This window comes from Fusarium tjaetaba (assembly GCF_013396195.1).
Source record: "Fusarium tjaetaba strain NRRL 66243 chromosome Unknown NRRL66243_c0000140, whole genome shotgun sequence".
NCBI lineage: Eukaryota > Fungi > Ascomycota > Sordariomycetes > Hypocreales > Nectriaceae > Fusarium > Fusarium tjaetaba.
In genome coordinates, this window is record NW_023501336.1 from 1 (window position 1) to 16371 (window position 16371).

Genomic DNA, 16371 nt, shown 5'->3' on the forward strand with positions numbered 1-16371 from the left:
ATCCCCTTTAATACCCTCCCTCCCTCCCTCCCCCATAACTTAAAACCCCAGGCAAAGGCAAAAAATTACAAAAAGCTTGGGTGATCCACCCAAAAGTCTAGAAGGCCGCCAGAACGGCACGATCCTTGAATCGTGCCATTCGGTGAGCCACCAATCATGGCCGGGGTGAAGCTCTGGGTGGGCAGCTAATGTGTCATGAAAATATCTGCTTGGTGTTTTTAGAGTGACTAGGACGATGACGCGATCTGAGGTGATCGCACGCTTATTTCCAGGTAGCCAATGGGATGTGGACGAGATGCGTAGTTGGTCCACTTTGGGCATGGGTGTGAAAAAGTCTCCCCGGGTGAGGGCCGCTTGTACAGTATATGGATCCAGACTCGTGGGACGGCGGCTTGTTGAGGCTCAGTTTAGGTGTTTGTTTTAACGACCTTCCAGTTTCAGCAGTGGATATTTTTGTAGGAGGTATACGATCAGAAGACCGGGTGAGCCTGCATCAGGGAACAGTTGCATGCGATGGAAGTGGTTGCTTGTGTAGAAAATTACATCCCACGCTCATCCCGCCAACTGTAACAGGGAGCACCACCTCGTGTGACACTTCCAGACTCCCCGAGGCATTGCGTGATAAACACACATACTTCCAAAGACAGTTAAGGGGTAATAATAGACTCAAACCCTTTCAGCCTGTAAGGCCGTACTCCCCGAAGATCCCTGCTTCAGCTTAGGCTCGCCACACGGGAGCTACGAAAATATCACCATCATTGCCTCAGACCACGTCAAGTAAGCTCACCTGCCTGATCTACAGTAGCTTGAACAAAAGTTCAAGAACATTTTTTTTGTTATTTCTTGGCTTTGTGTAGTGAATTGCTGAGCTATTGGTTTGCTTGTATTGAAGCTAACTTGTTGTTGGGTGCTGGCCGATGACGTGCCCGGGCCAAGGGATTGTCCCTTAACTTAATATTTCTGCTCGCTTTTGCACGCTTTGAACCGGGTTTCAGGTGAATTTTTCGTCTGAAGGATGAAGGATCTTATATTTAACTGCCTATTCTGTGTTTGTTGTCCGTGAATGTTGTTTGCCAAGATGATCTGGAACTCAGATCATAGAGACGATTATTTGCAATCCAGGCACGAGATGGAGTCATCGCCAAAGGAGGAACATACCGATCATAGATCGAGAATCCCACGGTCAGCAGTTGGATAGAGTAAGACTTACATGATCTCGTGTCCAATATCACACATCTCCCCACTGAGGAGTACGATCGAGGACGACACTACTGTATCCTTGACAATGCGGGTGGCGTTAGTTTGCCTGGCGGCTATTAACCTAGCATGATCTCCCCGCTACTGCATCCGATGGCGTTTAAGGTGCTTCTTTACTAATAGAGGGCTTTTGCAATTGGTTTTCGCTGAGTGGTTGCTTGTGTGTTCATGTCGCTTGACCTTACCCTGCAGTTGAGGTTTGTTTTAACATCCCGAAGAGCCCATTCACGCTTATATAAGTTATAGAGCCATTTGAATACCTAAAAGAATTATTACTGGCGTATTGCTAGGACTATGACCACGTTTACTATATAAAGGCTCTGGGATTTGTAGTGTGCCGTGTTAAGGATAAGCTAGTTGGCTTTTGGTCCACTGCACTTAAGTAAATGCACAACAACGCTCAATCTGCTGATATGAGTTCTTAGTGCTGATTTACGTTATCAGCATTAACAAATTCTCCTTATTTTTGCTTTTCGATATCCTTAAATCGATATTATGTGTAATTTCGGTAGTAATTAATCGCCTTAGAGCCTCTGTGTTAGCCTTTTAGCTCTAGTATGTGACCCTACGATCCTTCATTTGGTTTATACGCAACTCAATAAAACAGCTATACTTTACAAGGAGCACTGGAGACTCTTAGTTATATGCTAGCCAGTATTAATTTCGGAAACCGATAAAAGCCTAAGAACTCATGAGTAGAGTGCTTGGCGGCTTGGCCCTTGAGAAGCTGAGAACAAAACTGAGCCCAGAGATAGCCTGCACCGAGGACAAATGAGCCCATTCACTAGATGAGTTGACTGAAATAAGGGCGACTAGGCTTCTCAGAGCGACTGGCCTATCAATGAACTCTTGTTGGTATTGTGGAGATGATACTAAGAGACAAAGAGCTCATCATGAGCCGTGACCACAGCCTTTCGAGTTACACCTGCATATGCAGATGCAGTGTTCTGAAGTGTTCAGTCACACCGATTTACCTTTATAGAAGCTTAGTTTAAAGATGAAATGCAGTTGAAAAGTCCCATTGACATTTATCTGAGATGAAGCTGACTCAGACGTTTGGCGGGACACATGAAAGCCATCATGACACATGGGTAAGGACGCAAGCGCTAGGATTGTAACAACGGCACATCTAAAGACCTCATATTCTCGGATGGTTCAAATTAATGTAAAGTTCTGGTACGTGGGACTGTTTGCTGCACATTGGGAAGATACCGCATGAGCAAAAGTGTGATGGTCTGTTGTAGCTTGGTCTCATGATATGAGCATCAGCCACCAATCGTTGCGGGCAGCACAACAGCTGATATGCCCTTCACCCGCGATGAAACAGCCGCTAGGATGTTGGCGAAGGTGTTTTTAATATCGTTGCACAGTGAAAAGTGTTTAAACCTTGGTTCCTAACGCCTGTGTGCATGCCGAGCATGCCGAAACAGATTGCAGACTCCTCAATTGATCGCCATGCATCGCATCATGTCAATTGTTGACACAGGCAACATTCACTAGTTATCAGCTATAAAACTGCCAATAATAACAGGCAACCTTGCGAGTTGCCAATTGACAGGAATAGTGTGCTCTTGACGATGACGGCATAGTCATGACAAGCGGCATAGCCCGTATTAGTTCTAATTAGATGCCGATCTCTTCAATGGTCGGTGAATCAGTCACACGAGCAATTTCTCAGCAGAAAAGAAAACATTCAGATGAGCTCTTTCACCCTGCAAACTCTGTTCATGTCATTATATGCAGCCGCATCAATTGCCGATAGACAGTCAGCAAACGTGGTGGCTGATTGTGGCGTCACAGCCCCATATCAACGCGTTGCCGGTCAACGCGCCCACGCTCAGCTCAACTTGCGACCAGCCATCTAACCAACTACAGTGACGCAATCCCACAGCCGCTGAACACAACTCAACTCAACGCGATCAATCGCAAAGTCATCGCGACTATCGTGGTTTGCGCTGCAGAGTCATGGTATCACCCAACAAAGGTATTTCTCCTCTTCGCATTTCGTTTCGTCCGCTCACAATCCAGATCCCTACGACTTTCCAGCTTCCCCGTTAAGAACCCGAGACGCTATGACTGCAGAGAGCCCTTCCAAGGAAGATGGCTTGGCCCATCGCGAGAAGCCCGACACCACCAAGGCTTCTCCTGCGCTGCGAACCGGAACTCCTCGTGGGAACACTCCTCGGGGCGCAACCCCACGAACTTCATCCCGAGTTGGCACACCCAAGGCTGGCACTCCGCGCGGGACCCCCAAAGTCAGCACCCCTAAGACAGAAACCCCCGCGAAGAAATCTGCAGCCGTCGTCTCCGATTACCCTGCCGAACCCGCCGATAAGAACCCTGAGCAGAACGGCGACAAGCTCAATGGCGACGAAGTTAACGGTGTCGAGGTCAACGGCGATGCGCCAAAACCCGCCAATCCCGGTTTTAAGGAAGATGTGGCCATTGACGAGTTCATTGAGCATCGTGTCGACCCCGACAACTCGACCGTCGACATCAAAGTCAAATGGGAAGGTGGCGAAACCACCTGGGAGTCAGAATGGAGTCTGCAAGAGCAGGTCCCCACGCTCGTTTACAAGTACTGGGAGAAGAAAGGAGGCCGAGAGGAGGCGACCCAGCTGGACATCTACCACGTCTTCAAGATCCTCAAGTGCATCCCCGCCGCTGGCAGAAAGAAGACCAGCTACCAAGTCCAGTGGGTCGGCTACAAGCAAAACGACTCTACCTGGGAGAACGAGGAGAAGCTGCGATTGATCGCACCGGGTGAGCTGGAGAAGTTCGAGGCTAAGCAGTTGGCTAGCGGCGCTTCTGCCGAGAAGCGCAAGACTGCACGTGGACCTGGACGACCTCGCAAGAAGCCGCGATACGACGACTGAGGGACAATTGGGGGAGGGTGGATAAAACAGTTGGCGAAGAGGGTGAAGCAATTGGAGCGATTGTGGACTATTTACACTTTGACAAGGCGCACGCTTCGGCGAAGACAGCCAAAAGGACATGTAGAGAGTATCTGGGCGCACACGATGGATATGTATTTACTGGAACTAACAAGACATTAATCAGTCCTTGTGCCCTCCTCCTTGAGCAATGGGTAATGTCCGTGATCCTCCTTGAACGACATGAGCGAAAATTGCGCAATCACAAAAACCCAGTACAGGTTGTAGGCAAGCACAGATCCATACGTAGCAGAATTGTTCCATCCGACCACAGCATTGAGAATAGCCCAGCCTCCACCGCCGTTGAGCTGAGGATTGCAGCACTAGATTGTCAGTTGGGTTTCGCAAGGCTGAGGAGGCTACTCACGTTGATGTGCCAGATACTCCGGTCGATATCGTATGATCCAGGACCATCTCCGAGTTCCGCAGCATCGCCGCCGACAACCTTGTTCCACTGCTGTTGCTCAAAGAGCCAGATTGCGCGGGAGAAGAGACCTGCTGCGACGAGGTAGAGAAGACACGTTGAAGCGACGAGGAAATATTGCAGTTTCGCAGATGAACCGCCCCTGAGATGTTAGACACGTTTGTCAGTTGGTTGACTGACTTACCGATAGAGGGCATAACCGACAAGGCCGCCTAGCATCAATCCCATTAGGACGGGGAGAGGAACGGCAGAAGCGGGTGCAGAGAATGAGACACCAGCGACGAAAACGATGCCCTCGATACCTTCACGAAGAACAGTGATAAAGGGCAACACAAACATGGCGTACTTCTCAAAGAGATTGACCAGCCACGCTCGTTTTCCTTGAGTTGTTACTGGTGCCTCAATCGCCTTTGCCAACTTCGCCCGCCATTTATCCTCCATCTTACCAACACGCAACAACGCACCGCCCATGATGGTGATAATTACAGCAGAAATGAGCGAAAACACTCCCTCGTAGTAATACTCATGATCAGCCCAAGTATCATTACCAAGAATATAAAATATCCCGATAATTATACCAGAGCCGATGAGACACAACGCAAGACCTAAGCCCGTTCCAAGCCAGACCTAAAGAATTCAGCCATTGTGCTTCAAATTGACTCAGTTCATGGTACCTGTGTGCGCAAGGTTTTATAAATACCAGCATCGCGCTGAGATCCATCGAGCGTCTGTTTCAGAAAGGCCAGTAGCACCGAGACGATGATAGCAGTCTCGAGGGTCTCACGGAAGACGACGACGAACACGGGCACGGAGAATAAATCGAGCATTTTTGATGATGTTTTTGACGATGAAGGATCAAAAAGATCAGATAACAGAATTTCCGATAACCGCTCTCGGCCGAGGTTTGAGACTAGAGGGTCACACGATGTCCACAATTGATCGTATGACCCGTCGAATCAAACCAGGCTAAGAAAATTCTGTCCAAAGAGAAGCCCTAAATCTTAAATAACCGCGCATAATAATAACATGACATTTTTCTCTTTTGCGTCCGACGTCGGATTATCTGATTGATAAGATCCACTTTCCCCCAATCCCTCATCCAACCTCGCACGTCAAAACATGAGGATCTCACGGTTGACTCTGTTGCCGGCGGCTCTGGCTGCGACGGTGTCTTATGACTTTTCTATCGACTGGGTGAGGGCGAATCCAGATGGTGCGTTTGAGAGGCCCACGATAGGGATTAATGGGGCGTGGCCGATACCGAGGATTGAGGCGAGTGTTGGGGATACGGTCTTGGTTAATGTGAGGAATAATCTGGGGAATCAGTCGACGAGTTTGCATTTTCATGGGCTTTTTATGAATGGGTCGAATCATATGGATGGGCCGTCGCAGGTTACGCAGTGTCCTATTCAGCCTGGGGAGTCGTTTCTCTACAACTTTACGGTATGTCTCTTAATTCTGTACTGAGGATGTACTGACTTGAAAGATTACTCAACCGGGCACGTATTGGTATCACTCACATACCGAGAGTCAATATCCAGATGGTCTTCGGGGACCTCTTATTATTCACGATCAAAAGTCACCTTTCAAAGGAAAATACGATGAAGAACTTGTCATGACCGTCTCGGATTGGTATCACGATCAAATGCAGACACTGATACCTGAGTTTATGAGGAAAGGAAATCCCACTGGTGCAGAGCCTGTACCTCAAGCAGCTCTCATGAACGAAACTCAGGATCTCAAAGTACCTGTCCAAACAGGCAAGACGTACTTTTTGAGATTAGCGAATATCGGTGCCTTTGCGGGACAGTATTTCTGGATTGAGGGACATAACATGACGATTGTTGAGGTTGATGGTGCATACACGAAGCCGGCTCCAGCGAACATGGTTTATTTATCTGCTGGACAACGATGCAGTGTGTTGATCACTATGAAGGAGGATTCATCTGCCAACTTTCCTATTGTTGCGAGCATGGATACTGTAAGTTTGCCACTCTTTGATTTACATGGCTGACCGTTTAGGATCTCTTTGATGTCCTTCCCGATGATCTCAACTGGAACGTCACAGGATGGCTTGTATACGATGAAGAAAAGCCTCTTCCCAAGCCATCCGTCGTCTACGACTTTGATCCCTATGATGACATGGATCTTGTGCCGTACGATGAAATGGCTCGCCTTCCTGAGCCCAGCAGAAGTATCGAGTTGGATGTAATCATGGATAACCTCCGAGACGGTGCAAACTACGCCTTCTTCAACAACATCACCTACCGAGCTCCCAAGGTTCCGACACTCTACACTGCGTTGACGAGTGGAAAGCAGGCGACGAATCCTCAGATCTATGGAACGTATACACATAGCTTTGTGTTGGAGAAGGATGAGATTGTGCAGCTGGTTATTAACAATCACGATGATGGACGGCATCCGTTTCACTTGCATGGCCATCACTTCCAGGTGTTGTATCGAAGTGATGATGACGCTGGTGACTTTGATGGATCGGTGGAGTTTGCGGAGACGCCGATGAGACGAGATACAGTTGTCGTGAACGGAAATGGCAATGTGGTGCTGAGATTCAAGGCTGATAACCCAGGTAGGTCTCCTGAATGAGTGTTGAACGAAACTAATCGTCAGGTGTCTGGCTATTCCACTGCCATATCGAATGGCACGTCACGTCCGGATTGATCGCGACATTCGTTGAAGATCCCCTCGCCCTACAGGCTTCACTAAAACTCCCTAAGAATCATCTCGACGCATGCAAAGCCGGTAACATTCCCACCATCGGCAACGCAGCAGGAAACACTGATCTCCTCGATCTCACGGGCGAAAACGTCCCTCCACCACGGCTTCCAGAAGGGTACGTTCCCCATTCCCTTGAGGCACACCACTAACAGTCACAGCTTCACGCTCAAAGGCATCCTCGCATTCGCATTCAGTACATTCATGGGTATTTTCGGTATCTACACAGTCGCTTCTTACGGAATGAAGAAGGACAGAAAGACTCCCGAGACAGCACCTCTCCTCGCAGAAGAAGAGCCACAACAACATTAGTCGCGGAAGAGAGCCGCAACATTAGATTAGACAATAGATCGCTACCAACGCCCCACACCCTCCGTGATAGTTTATTTCTGCTTTGGTGGTGCGGCTGGATACTTTGAGACTTCCCTCAAATGATCTGGCGTGCCGAGTGCTTCCATTTGTCCACCTCGCTCCTTGAATGCGACTTTGCGACCGCAGTTCTTGCAGAAATGACTAATGTTTGGTGCGCAGTGACATGCGTACGGGAAAATAACACCAAAAAGAGTCGTGAAGAAAAGAGCGGTTGCGTAAATACTACATCTCGTTAGATACCCCATACATGATCAATTGGGGAGTAAACGTACTGTGTCATTGAAGAAGCAGACTTCTTAACCTTTGTCTCAGCGCGACGCTGGCAAAACGGACAATCCATCATATCAGCCTGATCAGCTAGCAAATGCAAAGGCGTGACAGTTTCTCCAGGGGGAACCTGCTGCTGCGCTGGAACGACCATGGACTGATGTCCCGCGTACTGCTGCTGCGCAAGGGCAGGGTGCTGTAGAATCGGTGGCGATTGTGTACCGTCCCAGTTGAGTGTACTTTCCGGCGCGGGAGAAACAGTCGAGACGGGACGATATTCGCTTGCGGGGGGAGGACTCATTTGCGCTGGGCTCGTTTGATCGGTAACGACTTCGGGGAGGTTTTCGTCGTCGACTTTTGGTTGTCTTTGCTACTGTCAGCGTCGTGTGGAATTTAGTGGAGGGGAGCGTACTCAATTGCGATTTTCTCGTCGCGGGGGGATTCAGCGTTTGCTGTGTATTTTGGAGGCGAGATTACATCCGCGTTTGTTGTTTCTGGCGATACGGTCGACATTTTGACGGGCTGTGAGGAATTGAGGCTGTGATGAAAAAGATAAAGATGAGATTTTGGATTGAATTAAAAAGATGAGACAGCTCGCATTGAAAGAGTCCGAGGGAAGATTAAACAAAATAGGTACGTAAGCTGGGGAGACCCTGGTTCCTAGCTTGATCCTTTGGAGGCGCCTTCGTTTCAGCTGCTGATCCCCCCGCCACTTCAACCGTTCCATGACCGAAAAACATTTGATTAGATCTGATCTTCTGCTGCAGTTTCCATTTTAGCTACTTATGATCATCGTCAATTCGTGGCTTTGAGGAAAGAATTGGGGATCTTGCATCGAGAGAACCAAGTTTTGGAGACATCGCGAGCCAAAAAAGGTCTGGCCCGCCGCTGGATTGGCGATTGGTGGTTTGTTACAGGGTTATCGGAGGCTTAGTGCTTATCTTGCAGGGATGATCACTGAGCTAGCGGAATCCCGTATCCGTCGGATGTTATCGATAAGCTGAGTTCTTAATCGACTTTCAACGAACCGTTGAAGTTGACTTTATAAGGTTGGGCTGAGTTCATTGCAGCGATCTCGAACATACTCGACCGTTTCAGATCACTGAAATATCATCATAGCAGTTCTTCACTCTGTAGTAAATACTTTGATTCGTGACCTCGTTGGTATGAACATTGGCTGGCTTGGGGCTCTTGCATTTGGCTTTCAGCTCTAAGGCAGGCTGTGGCCTTCTCGACCAACAGCATCCATCGGTTGTCACATAGATGCTATTATTGGGACAGTTTCAGCCTCTTGTGCAACGCGCAAGAGAAACCTGACCAAAGAAAGTCAAGGACACTCATGCAGTTAGACGCATGCCTCTTAAGGATGTGGCTCTCGAGGGATGAGAACCTCCGGGTGGAAAGAATAAGCAACGCAAAGAGCCACCACACCTGGGGGAAGCTTTCACAAGTATTATTGTCTCCCAGGTTCAATCTCTACCTACCAGTACTACGATGGAGGGTTAAATACAAAAGACCCCCAGTTGGGCTCAGGATGCGGGTATCTTCAAGATCCTCATTATTATACAGATATTTGCATCATGGATAAAACTGCGCGACTGGAGTTGAAAAGCCTCATCTCAGCAACTGGATCGCGTGTATCTGGAAATGCTTCACTCCTCCATTCTGCTGGTGTCGGGGAGTCCCTTCAACATGCTTCGCCGTCCTGGAGCCGGAGAGTGGGCTTAGCTATACTCCTTCTTCTCATCCCTATCGTATATTCAGGTAAGTTTCAAGAGCCAGAGAATCGCACAAGCTCACCAGACAATAGTAATCCTTGCCATGATGGCTTACCTGCACGGAAAGAAACAGAGCTCATTCGGCGACACGGTACTAGAAGTCCTAAGCGTTGCTTCCACCTTATGGCCAATTCTGTTCGCTGCTGTCCTTGGACCATTACTCAAATCTATTGCGCTCTTCCGTGCTGAAAGAGGATCGAGGCTAGGCTCCCTAGAGTTCCTCTTGACCAGCCAGACCACGGCATCTGCCCTGAAGAACATCCTTACGATGGGTTGGATTGGTAGTTGGGCTATTGGTGTCATTGCTATATGGTCCCTAAGTCCTTTAGGAGGCCAAGCCGCACTGCGCTCACTGGGTCTCCAGCGAAATCCCATTTCCACAAAGACGCCAGCAACATACTACCTGGGGAATAACAGAAGCCTGGTTCACCTGTACTATCGCACTGGAGCGGGTGTCTTCCAGGGAGGAGTTGACGAACGATATCTCCTAACTGACATGAGAACCGTTCTCTCTGCCTCTTCTTTGACACAGGATGTCCGAGTCTCTCATGCCAACACAAGTAGCCCACGCTACAATGAAACGGTAACTGGCCTTGGAGGAAAGTGAGAAGCATCTCGCAAAGGACGTGTGGATCTATGGGGACACATTCGGATTCCTTTTCTGGAACTCTTGCCAGGATACGACAGCGATGACCCAAATGCATGCCTGGATATCTGTCCCCGAAGATGAAGTCGTCCCTTACGCATCTCTCATTGGTCTTCCCATCAGAGGTGGGTCATTTGAAGGACCAGGAAACTCAACCATGACAGTTCATTTTCATTACCAGACTCTGTCGTGCGGAGAAGCGTTCGACGGGAGTGAATGGGTCAGAAACGGCTCCAAGGCATTATGGTTGCACGAACCTAGTTCCAGTATCCCCTTCAGTCTAGAATTCGGTGATGCAGCAGAATTCCCTTTTGAATTTGGGAGAACGGGATACCCCAATATTTGGTTCGACTTCCTTAATAGTTCGGCAATAGCGGAGCACTTCGCGTCATCCGAACTGGAACCACAGTCAAAAATGCAGCTTGTGATGGGAGGCCAATGCAGCTATGCTACAGCCACTAAAGGTGTAAAGAGACCTACGCCCATTTTAAGGATTTGCGATGTTAGCACCTCGTACATCGACATGGAAGTGGGTTGCAGTAGAACCACAATCGATGCCGACCTTGCATGCCTGGCCAAACGGGCTAGACACACACCATCATGCCCTGTCAAAGGGAACTTGACAGCCCTTTCAAGCAAAAGGTTATCTCGGGTGTTCTGGCAGAGCTACCATTCATAGGCGCAAGCCAAAATGCTCACGAACCCAGCATCCTAGAGCTGTATCTGAGGGATCCCTGGGGGATCTTCCAGCGTAGCGGAGGAGCATACCAGTACATGGATGATCCCTTTGGCACGCAGAAGCGAGACATGGATGATCCCTATGGCACGGAGAAGCTTGGATGCTTCGCGCCAGTTCCACCAGAGGTGATCGAGCGGAGACTGGCGACTGCCCTCAACACTATTATTATGTCAACTTATGAAGTAAATGTGTTGACTGGTGGCAAGGGAGTGGCCTCTGCCAATGCGACAGTGCCATGGCAGAATACTACAGCAACATGGACGGAATTCGACAAGGATATATACAAGTTGCACAAGCCGTGGTTCGTCACGACTAGTATGTCGACGGCAATACTTCTCATTTGCGCAATTGCCAACATAGTCATCCGTCAACGCATCAGAGCTCCGGACTTTCTGGATAGCTTGGCTGGTTTGACGAGAGACTCTCCATTTATAGATGTACCTCAAGATGGAAGTGGAAAGAGTGGCTCAGATCGCTTGGAAACAATCAAGAATGTCAAGGTTCGGATTTCTGATGTTAATCCGGACGAGGAGGTTGGAAAGATTGCGTTGACGACTGAACTCAAGGGCCCAAAGCTGAGATGGGAGCGGATCTATGCTTAGTTTCGCGTGCGTACCTCAATTCTACGATAACCCTGGAAGAGCTTGTTGAGTGGAAATAGTGTTTGGGAACCCACCTAAAGACTGTGTGGCTCTTCGATAGCATTGACGGCTCTGAAGACTTGTTGAATATGTAGGCGTATTGCTCATGAGTGAGACGTGTACCTGGGACGTATACCTGGGAGCCTATAATGACCACACACAGCTTAGAAATATAGACAAGATAGCGAGGGTTTTGGCCCCCGTACTAAACTGATATTGCGATTCATTGTCAAGCAAACCATGCCTTACGCGGTCAGTATGCCCACGACCAAAGTTCCTGGCTAAAGCATAACGATCAGTGAGACATGCATGCGGCCCGCTCCATCCGCCTGCCAATCTTCCCGGAAAAAGCTACCGACAGCTTCAAAACTCTGAAATTTCTTGCTTATTGGAGCCCGCTCGAAGGTGCGACATACATTGCATTCACAGCATGTCTGTTGCTCCAGAAGAGGCAGCTCAGTCGTAACCGAGCCTTGGTGAGTGCGACAAGAGAGAAGAGGCAAGGGGAGTAGCCCAATGGCATTGTCTGCAGACAGACTTCACATGAAGAGGCGAAAGCACTCACCGCAACTCAATTCAAATCTGGTCTTGATTCTACCCCCGTAGACCAGCTGCAGGTTTCGACCTTGATGGGAAATCAACCACCACCCAATCACCTCAAGATCAGTAGATGCAAAACACATTCAGCTGCTGTTGACCGAGGAGGGGCTTCGACGCACGAACGCGGGGTTGTGAGACATGATAGACTTGCCGAATGGGAATCGACGAATAATTTGACAGCACATCATTGTGTTGCGCAAGCAATTGCTTCTGATGTTGCCCAGAGAGGGGCAAAGGACCGATTGAAGTCTGTAGATGGAGAAGAAAGGGGAATGAGTGAACAGACACTGTCAACTTTGGAAAACAAGAGTAGAGGCCGGGAGGAGGCTCGATGTGTATAAATGCCCCGGCTCTATCGACAGATTACCAGACTCTTCTTCATCAACCACTTCACTTCAACACCGTATTCAAGAAACTATCATCATGCCTTCTGGTCTTCCCACTGCCCCTGATACTGAGATCGGCTTCCAGCCACCTCCTCCCTCCAAAGGTCCCCTCGACAAGATCCGCAAAGGTCTTGTCGGTATCATCCCCTTGCCTGAACTCGGCGAGGAACCCGTCATCTACAACCCCATCATCATTGTCCTCACGGGGTACCTTGAGACCATCAAGCCTGGTGCTCTCGATGAAGCTGTCCACTCTGCATACCAGCAGATCCCCGAGTTCATGGACAAGCTGCACATCAGTGATGCTCGATCCTTCTTGGACTTTGCTAATGATCTCCTCAAATGGGTGCCTCATGAGAACTATGAGGGAAAGGATATCTATGATATTCTTTGCATGTTCTACTTTATCATCGACCAGCCTCCTCTGGCGAACCTTCAGACTTCCATCTCGCCTGATCAGGTTGGCCAGCCGCTCACCTGGCTCTCTTCATGGATAGTCGTATATGCGCAGCTTATTGGGCTGTTCATGGACTCCCCCGCCTCGCTCACGAAAGAGTCTCTTGAGAGTTTCAGTCAAAAGAACTCTCCCAAGTACAACTATGACGAGGCTTTGGTCCCAGAGGGTGGTTTCCGTACCTTCAATCAGTTCTTCTCACGCCATCTTAAGCCAGGCATGCGACCCATTGCAGAGCCAGAGAATGACCGTGTCATTGTGTACCCCGCCGACTGCACGTATGACAATTCAGTTGCCAACCAGAACATTGTCAACATTGAGTCTGACGGGGTGATTATGATCAAGAATCTCCCTTGGACGATCTCTTCCCTTCTTCAAGGAAGCGATTATGCGGATGAGTTCCATGGTGGTGTCTGGATGCATGCCTTCCTCAACACTTTCAACTATCATCGTCAACATGCCCCTGTTGCGGGTGAGGTTCTTGAGGCGAAGAACATCCAGGGCGCTGCATACATGGAGGTCAACTCCAAATGTGAACCCAGGCGTGTTATGTGCGGTCCAGACGCTCCTGATACACCTGGATATCAGTTCCTGCAGACCCGCGGCATGATCATCATCGACAATCCTGTTCTGGGCAAGGTCGCTGTGCTTCCCATTGGTATGGCTCAAGTGTCTTCCGTCAAGATAACGATTCAGAAGGGTGATAGAGTGGAGAAGGGACAGGAGATATCGTACTTCCAGTTTGGAGGATCGGATGTCATTTGTGTATTCCAGCCCAAGGCGGGGCTCAGGGTTGAGGATTTCGTTGCTTCGTCTAACAACACGTACTCCAAGTACGGTACTATTTTGGCCAGAGCTCCTCAAAAGTAAGGAGAGGTTCCTCCCGTGGAGTTAGAATACTCCTACGGTTTAGATCATAGCTATCTAGGCGAATAAACGAAACTGGCATTGACCTTCCTGCAATCGTGTGATACTGATACTATCGGAAATGAGGCCTGCTCTTCTGAGACATACATCAGTTATGGCCTGTTGAAGCCCAAGGGCAGAGTTTTATCAACCACTCAACGAGTTTTGACTGCAGATCTGAGCCCTTATCATCTAAGAGGCTGTACTCTTGTGGAGCAGTGCATGGGTATCGAGCAGATAGGTATTACTATGTCACTCGTGATCATAAATCCCGACGTCAACTACCTATGAGTAGGAAGATTCTCAGAGGGGCAAAATTACAATTCATTTCATGCCTTGAGTATTCCAGTACATTCAAGAGATTCATAGCACATTATTGGGCATTTGTCTGTGATTCCTCGTCTCCACGCCAACACGGCAAATGTCTCTGCACCCCCGCACTCAAGCATCTTGCAAGACCTAAATCGACCTCAAAAAGGAAGCTCTAGCGCTCCAGACCGACTATTTTTGTGATCCTTTCCTGAAAAGACTTCTTGTGGCTAGCTGAAGACCACTAGTCTCCTGCAACTGAGTGGATTGTCTTGGATGACGAATTCAACGGATGCGATAGGCCGCTTGGCCGTGTATCAACTGATGGATCAGCTTATTGAGGTCAAAGCACAATTTGAAGAGTGCCTACTTATACCAAACAAGTTTCTCTCAGGGAGACATCTTCGCTTTTCTCATCAATTCATTCTATTCATCACCACTTCTTCACCATGGCCGATCCGTCCCACTTCGCTGATCCCTTTTGGGAACCCCAGGATAAGATCCCTGTTGCACTCGACGCTCAACCCCAAATCAGCCCCTTCAAGCCCGCTAATCTTCTATACTCGATCTCTTCTTCCTTGGAGACCACTCCCGTTGGCATTAAATTTGCCGTGGGAGGTCTTGGTACCATTGCTGCCAAAGCTGATTCCCCCAAAGAAAGCGTCACATTTACCATTCGCCCTGAAAAGCGAAAGGAACAGCCAACTCTGAAGCTTGAAATCACAAAGACTGACTGCATTCTGTCAAAGAAGGATAAAGATGCCGACAAGTTTGTCGCGTATGAAGAAAAGCTTACGTTTAAGTCTGGCGAGGATAGGAGCAAGGCTTATGACCTTGTCACGTTTCCGAAAGGGAAAAGATCAGCTTTGCTTGACACGTTGACTAAGAAGGCGACTTATTGGATCTCGGTTGACAGAAGCAACGCTCGCATTCGGTATGGCCAATCTCTGGTTAACAATTCCATGACTTTCATGGAAATTCAATTTAAGAAGGAGGAAGTGAAGGAGGGGGAGAAGGAGAAGGAGAAGGAGAAGGAGAAGGAGAAGGAGAAGGATTTCTGGATGGATCACCTTGTCTCAACTGAAGTCGAGCAAGATGGTTCTCCAATTTCCAGCAAAGACATCAAGTACAAGCGGCACCCTGTCACAGTTGATCTCCCGCCTGTGGTCATCCCCCAGTCGGAGATGACGCTTGACATACTGGAGAAGATGACAGCCATGACGTTTGCCAACCTGCCCCAGGCTTGTCAGAAGCTTTACCATAACATCTCTGGGGCCAAGATCACAGCTAGACCGGAAAACTTCAAGGACCTGCCTGAAGCCATTGATGAGAGCTGCAGGGATGAAAATAAGTACTGTGGCGACATCCTCAAGAGAAAGAACACCTTTGGAGATAAGCTGGAGACCTATCTTCGCATCACTGTTGGCGATAATCTGGTAAGTTCCCGATTCTCGATATAGATTGCAACTAACACCAGCAGGCCGACTCACCCGGTATCCCCTACGTGATGGAGATCTGGCCCACAGGTCACAAGTCGCCCATCCATCAGCACGGCGAGGCCTCAGCAGTCATCAGAGTCCTCTCCGGCAAGATCCAAGTATCTTGGTTTGACAAAGTTGAAGAGGGAAGTCCATCACAATTGATTGGCAACCCAGTGATTCTTGAGGAAGGTCAGGTTACTTGGCTGAGCAAGAACCAGTATCAGGTCCATCAACTGGAGAACACCTCGGACAAGGTTTGCATCACTCTTCAGTGCTATCAGTTTGAAAATGATGACAATATTCATGATGAGGCGTTTTATTGGAAGGATGAGGAGGGGCATAGGAGGAAGTTTATTCCAAACAGTGATAGTGCCTATGGACTGTTCGTGCAAAAGGTTCACGAGGAGTGGAAGAAATCACACCCAGCTTAGAATTCAGAAGTATA

At 48.7% G+C, this 16371-nt stretch overlaps 7 protein-coding genes across 7 annotated transcripts; 5 read left to right on the forward strand and 2 right to left on the reverse strand.

Moving 5' to 3' along the window:
• Positions 1 to 3329: 3329 nt before the first annotated feature.
• FTJAE_7054 (uncharacterized protein) lies at positions 3330 to 4133 on the forward strand (the record flags this gene model as incomplete). The annotated part of the gene is made up of 1 exon (XM_037353731.1): positions 3330 to 4133. The coding sequence occupies one exon, from the start codon at positions 3330 to 3332 to the stop codon at positions 4131 to 4133; it is 804 nt and encodes a 267-aa protein (XP_037205793.1).
• A 176-nt stretch (positions 4134 to 4309) lies between these two features.
• On the reverse strand, positions 4310 to 5441 carry FTJAE_7055 (high-affinity iron transporter; the record flags this gene model as incomplete). Its single annotated transcript, XM_037353732.1, has 4 exons — positions 4310 to 4498; positions 4558 to 4756; positions 4799 to 5241; positions 5289 to 5441. The coding sequence occupies 4 exons, from the start codon at positions 5439 to 5441 to the stop codon at positions 4310 to 4312; spliced, it is 984 nt and encodes a 327-aa protein (XP_037205794.1).
• A 292-nt stretch (positions 5442 to 5733) lies between these two features.
• On the forward strand, positions 5734 to 7659 carry FTJAE_7056 (iron transport multicopper oxidase FET3; the record flags this gene model as incomplete). The annotated part of the gene is made up of 6 exons (XM_037353733.1): positions 5734 to 5808; positions 6007 to 6057; positions 6101 to 6595; positions 6637 to 7201; positions 7243 to 7465; positions 7509 to 7659. The coding sequence occupies 6 exons, from the start codon at positions 5734 to 5736 to the stop codon at positions 7657 to 7659; spliced, it is 1560 nt and encodes a 519-aa protein (XP_037205795.1).
• Positions 7660 to 7730: 71 nt separating this feature from the next.
• FTJAE_7057 (uncharacterized protein) lies at positions 7731 to 8499 on the reverse strand (the record flags this gene model as incomplete). Its single annotated transcript, XM_037353734.1, has 3 exons — positions 7731 to 7860; positions 7992 to 8351; positions 8399 to 8499. The coding sequence occupies 3 exons, from the start codon at positions 8497 to 8499 to the stop codon at positions 7731 to 7733; spliced, it is 591 nt and encodes a 196-aa protein (XP_037205796.1).
• Positions 8500 to 9566: 1067 nt separating this feature from the next.
• On the forward strand, positions 9567 to 11751 carry FTJAE_7058 (uncharacterized protein; the record flags this gene model as incomplete). Its single annotated transcript, XM_037353735.1, has 4 exons — positions 9567 to 9750; positions 9797 to 10299; positions 10364 to 10939; positions 10999 to 11751. The coding sequence occupies 4 exons, from the start codon at positions 9567 to 9569 to the stop codon at positions 11749 to 11751; spliced, it is 2016 nt and encodes a 671-aa protein (XP_037205797.1).
• Positions 11752 to 12813: 1062 nt separating this feature from the next.
• FTJAE_7059 (phosphatidylserine decarboxylase 2) lies at positions 12814 to 14100 on the forward strand (the record flags this gene model as incomplete). Its single annotated transcript, XM_037353736.1, has 1 exon — positions 12814 to 14100. One exon carries the CDS (start codon positions 12814 to 12816, stop codon positions 14098 to 14100), a length of 1287 nt encoding a protein of 428 aa, XP_037205798.1.
• A 794-nt stretch (positions 14101 to 14894) lies between these two features.
• Positions 14895 to 16357, forward strand: FTJAE_7060 (cysteine dioxygenase; the record flags this gene model as incomplete). The annotated part of the gene is made up of 2 exons (XM_037353738.1): positions 14895 to 15881; positions 15926 to 16357. The coding sequence occupies 2 exons, from the start codon at positions 14895 to 14897 to the stop codon at positions 16355 to 16357; spliced, it is 1419 nt and encodes a 472-aa protein (XP_037205799.1).
• Positions 16358 to 16371: the final 14 nt, after the last annotated feature.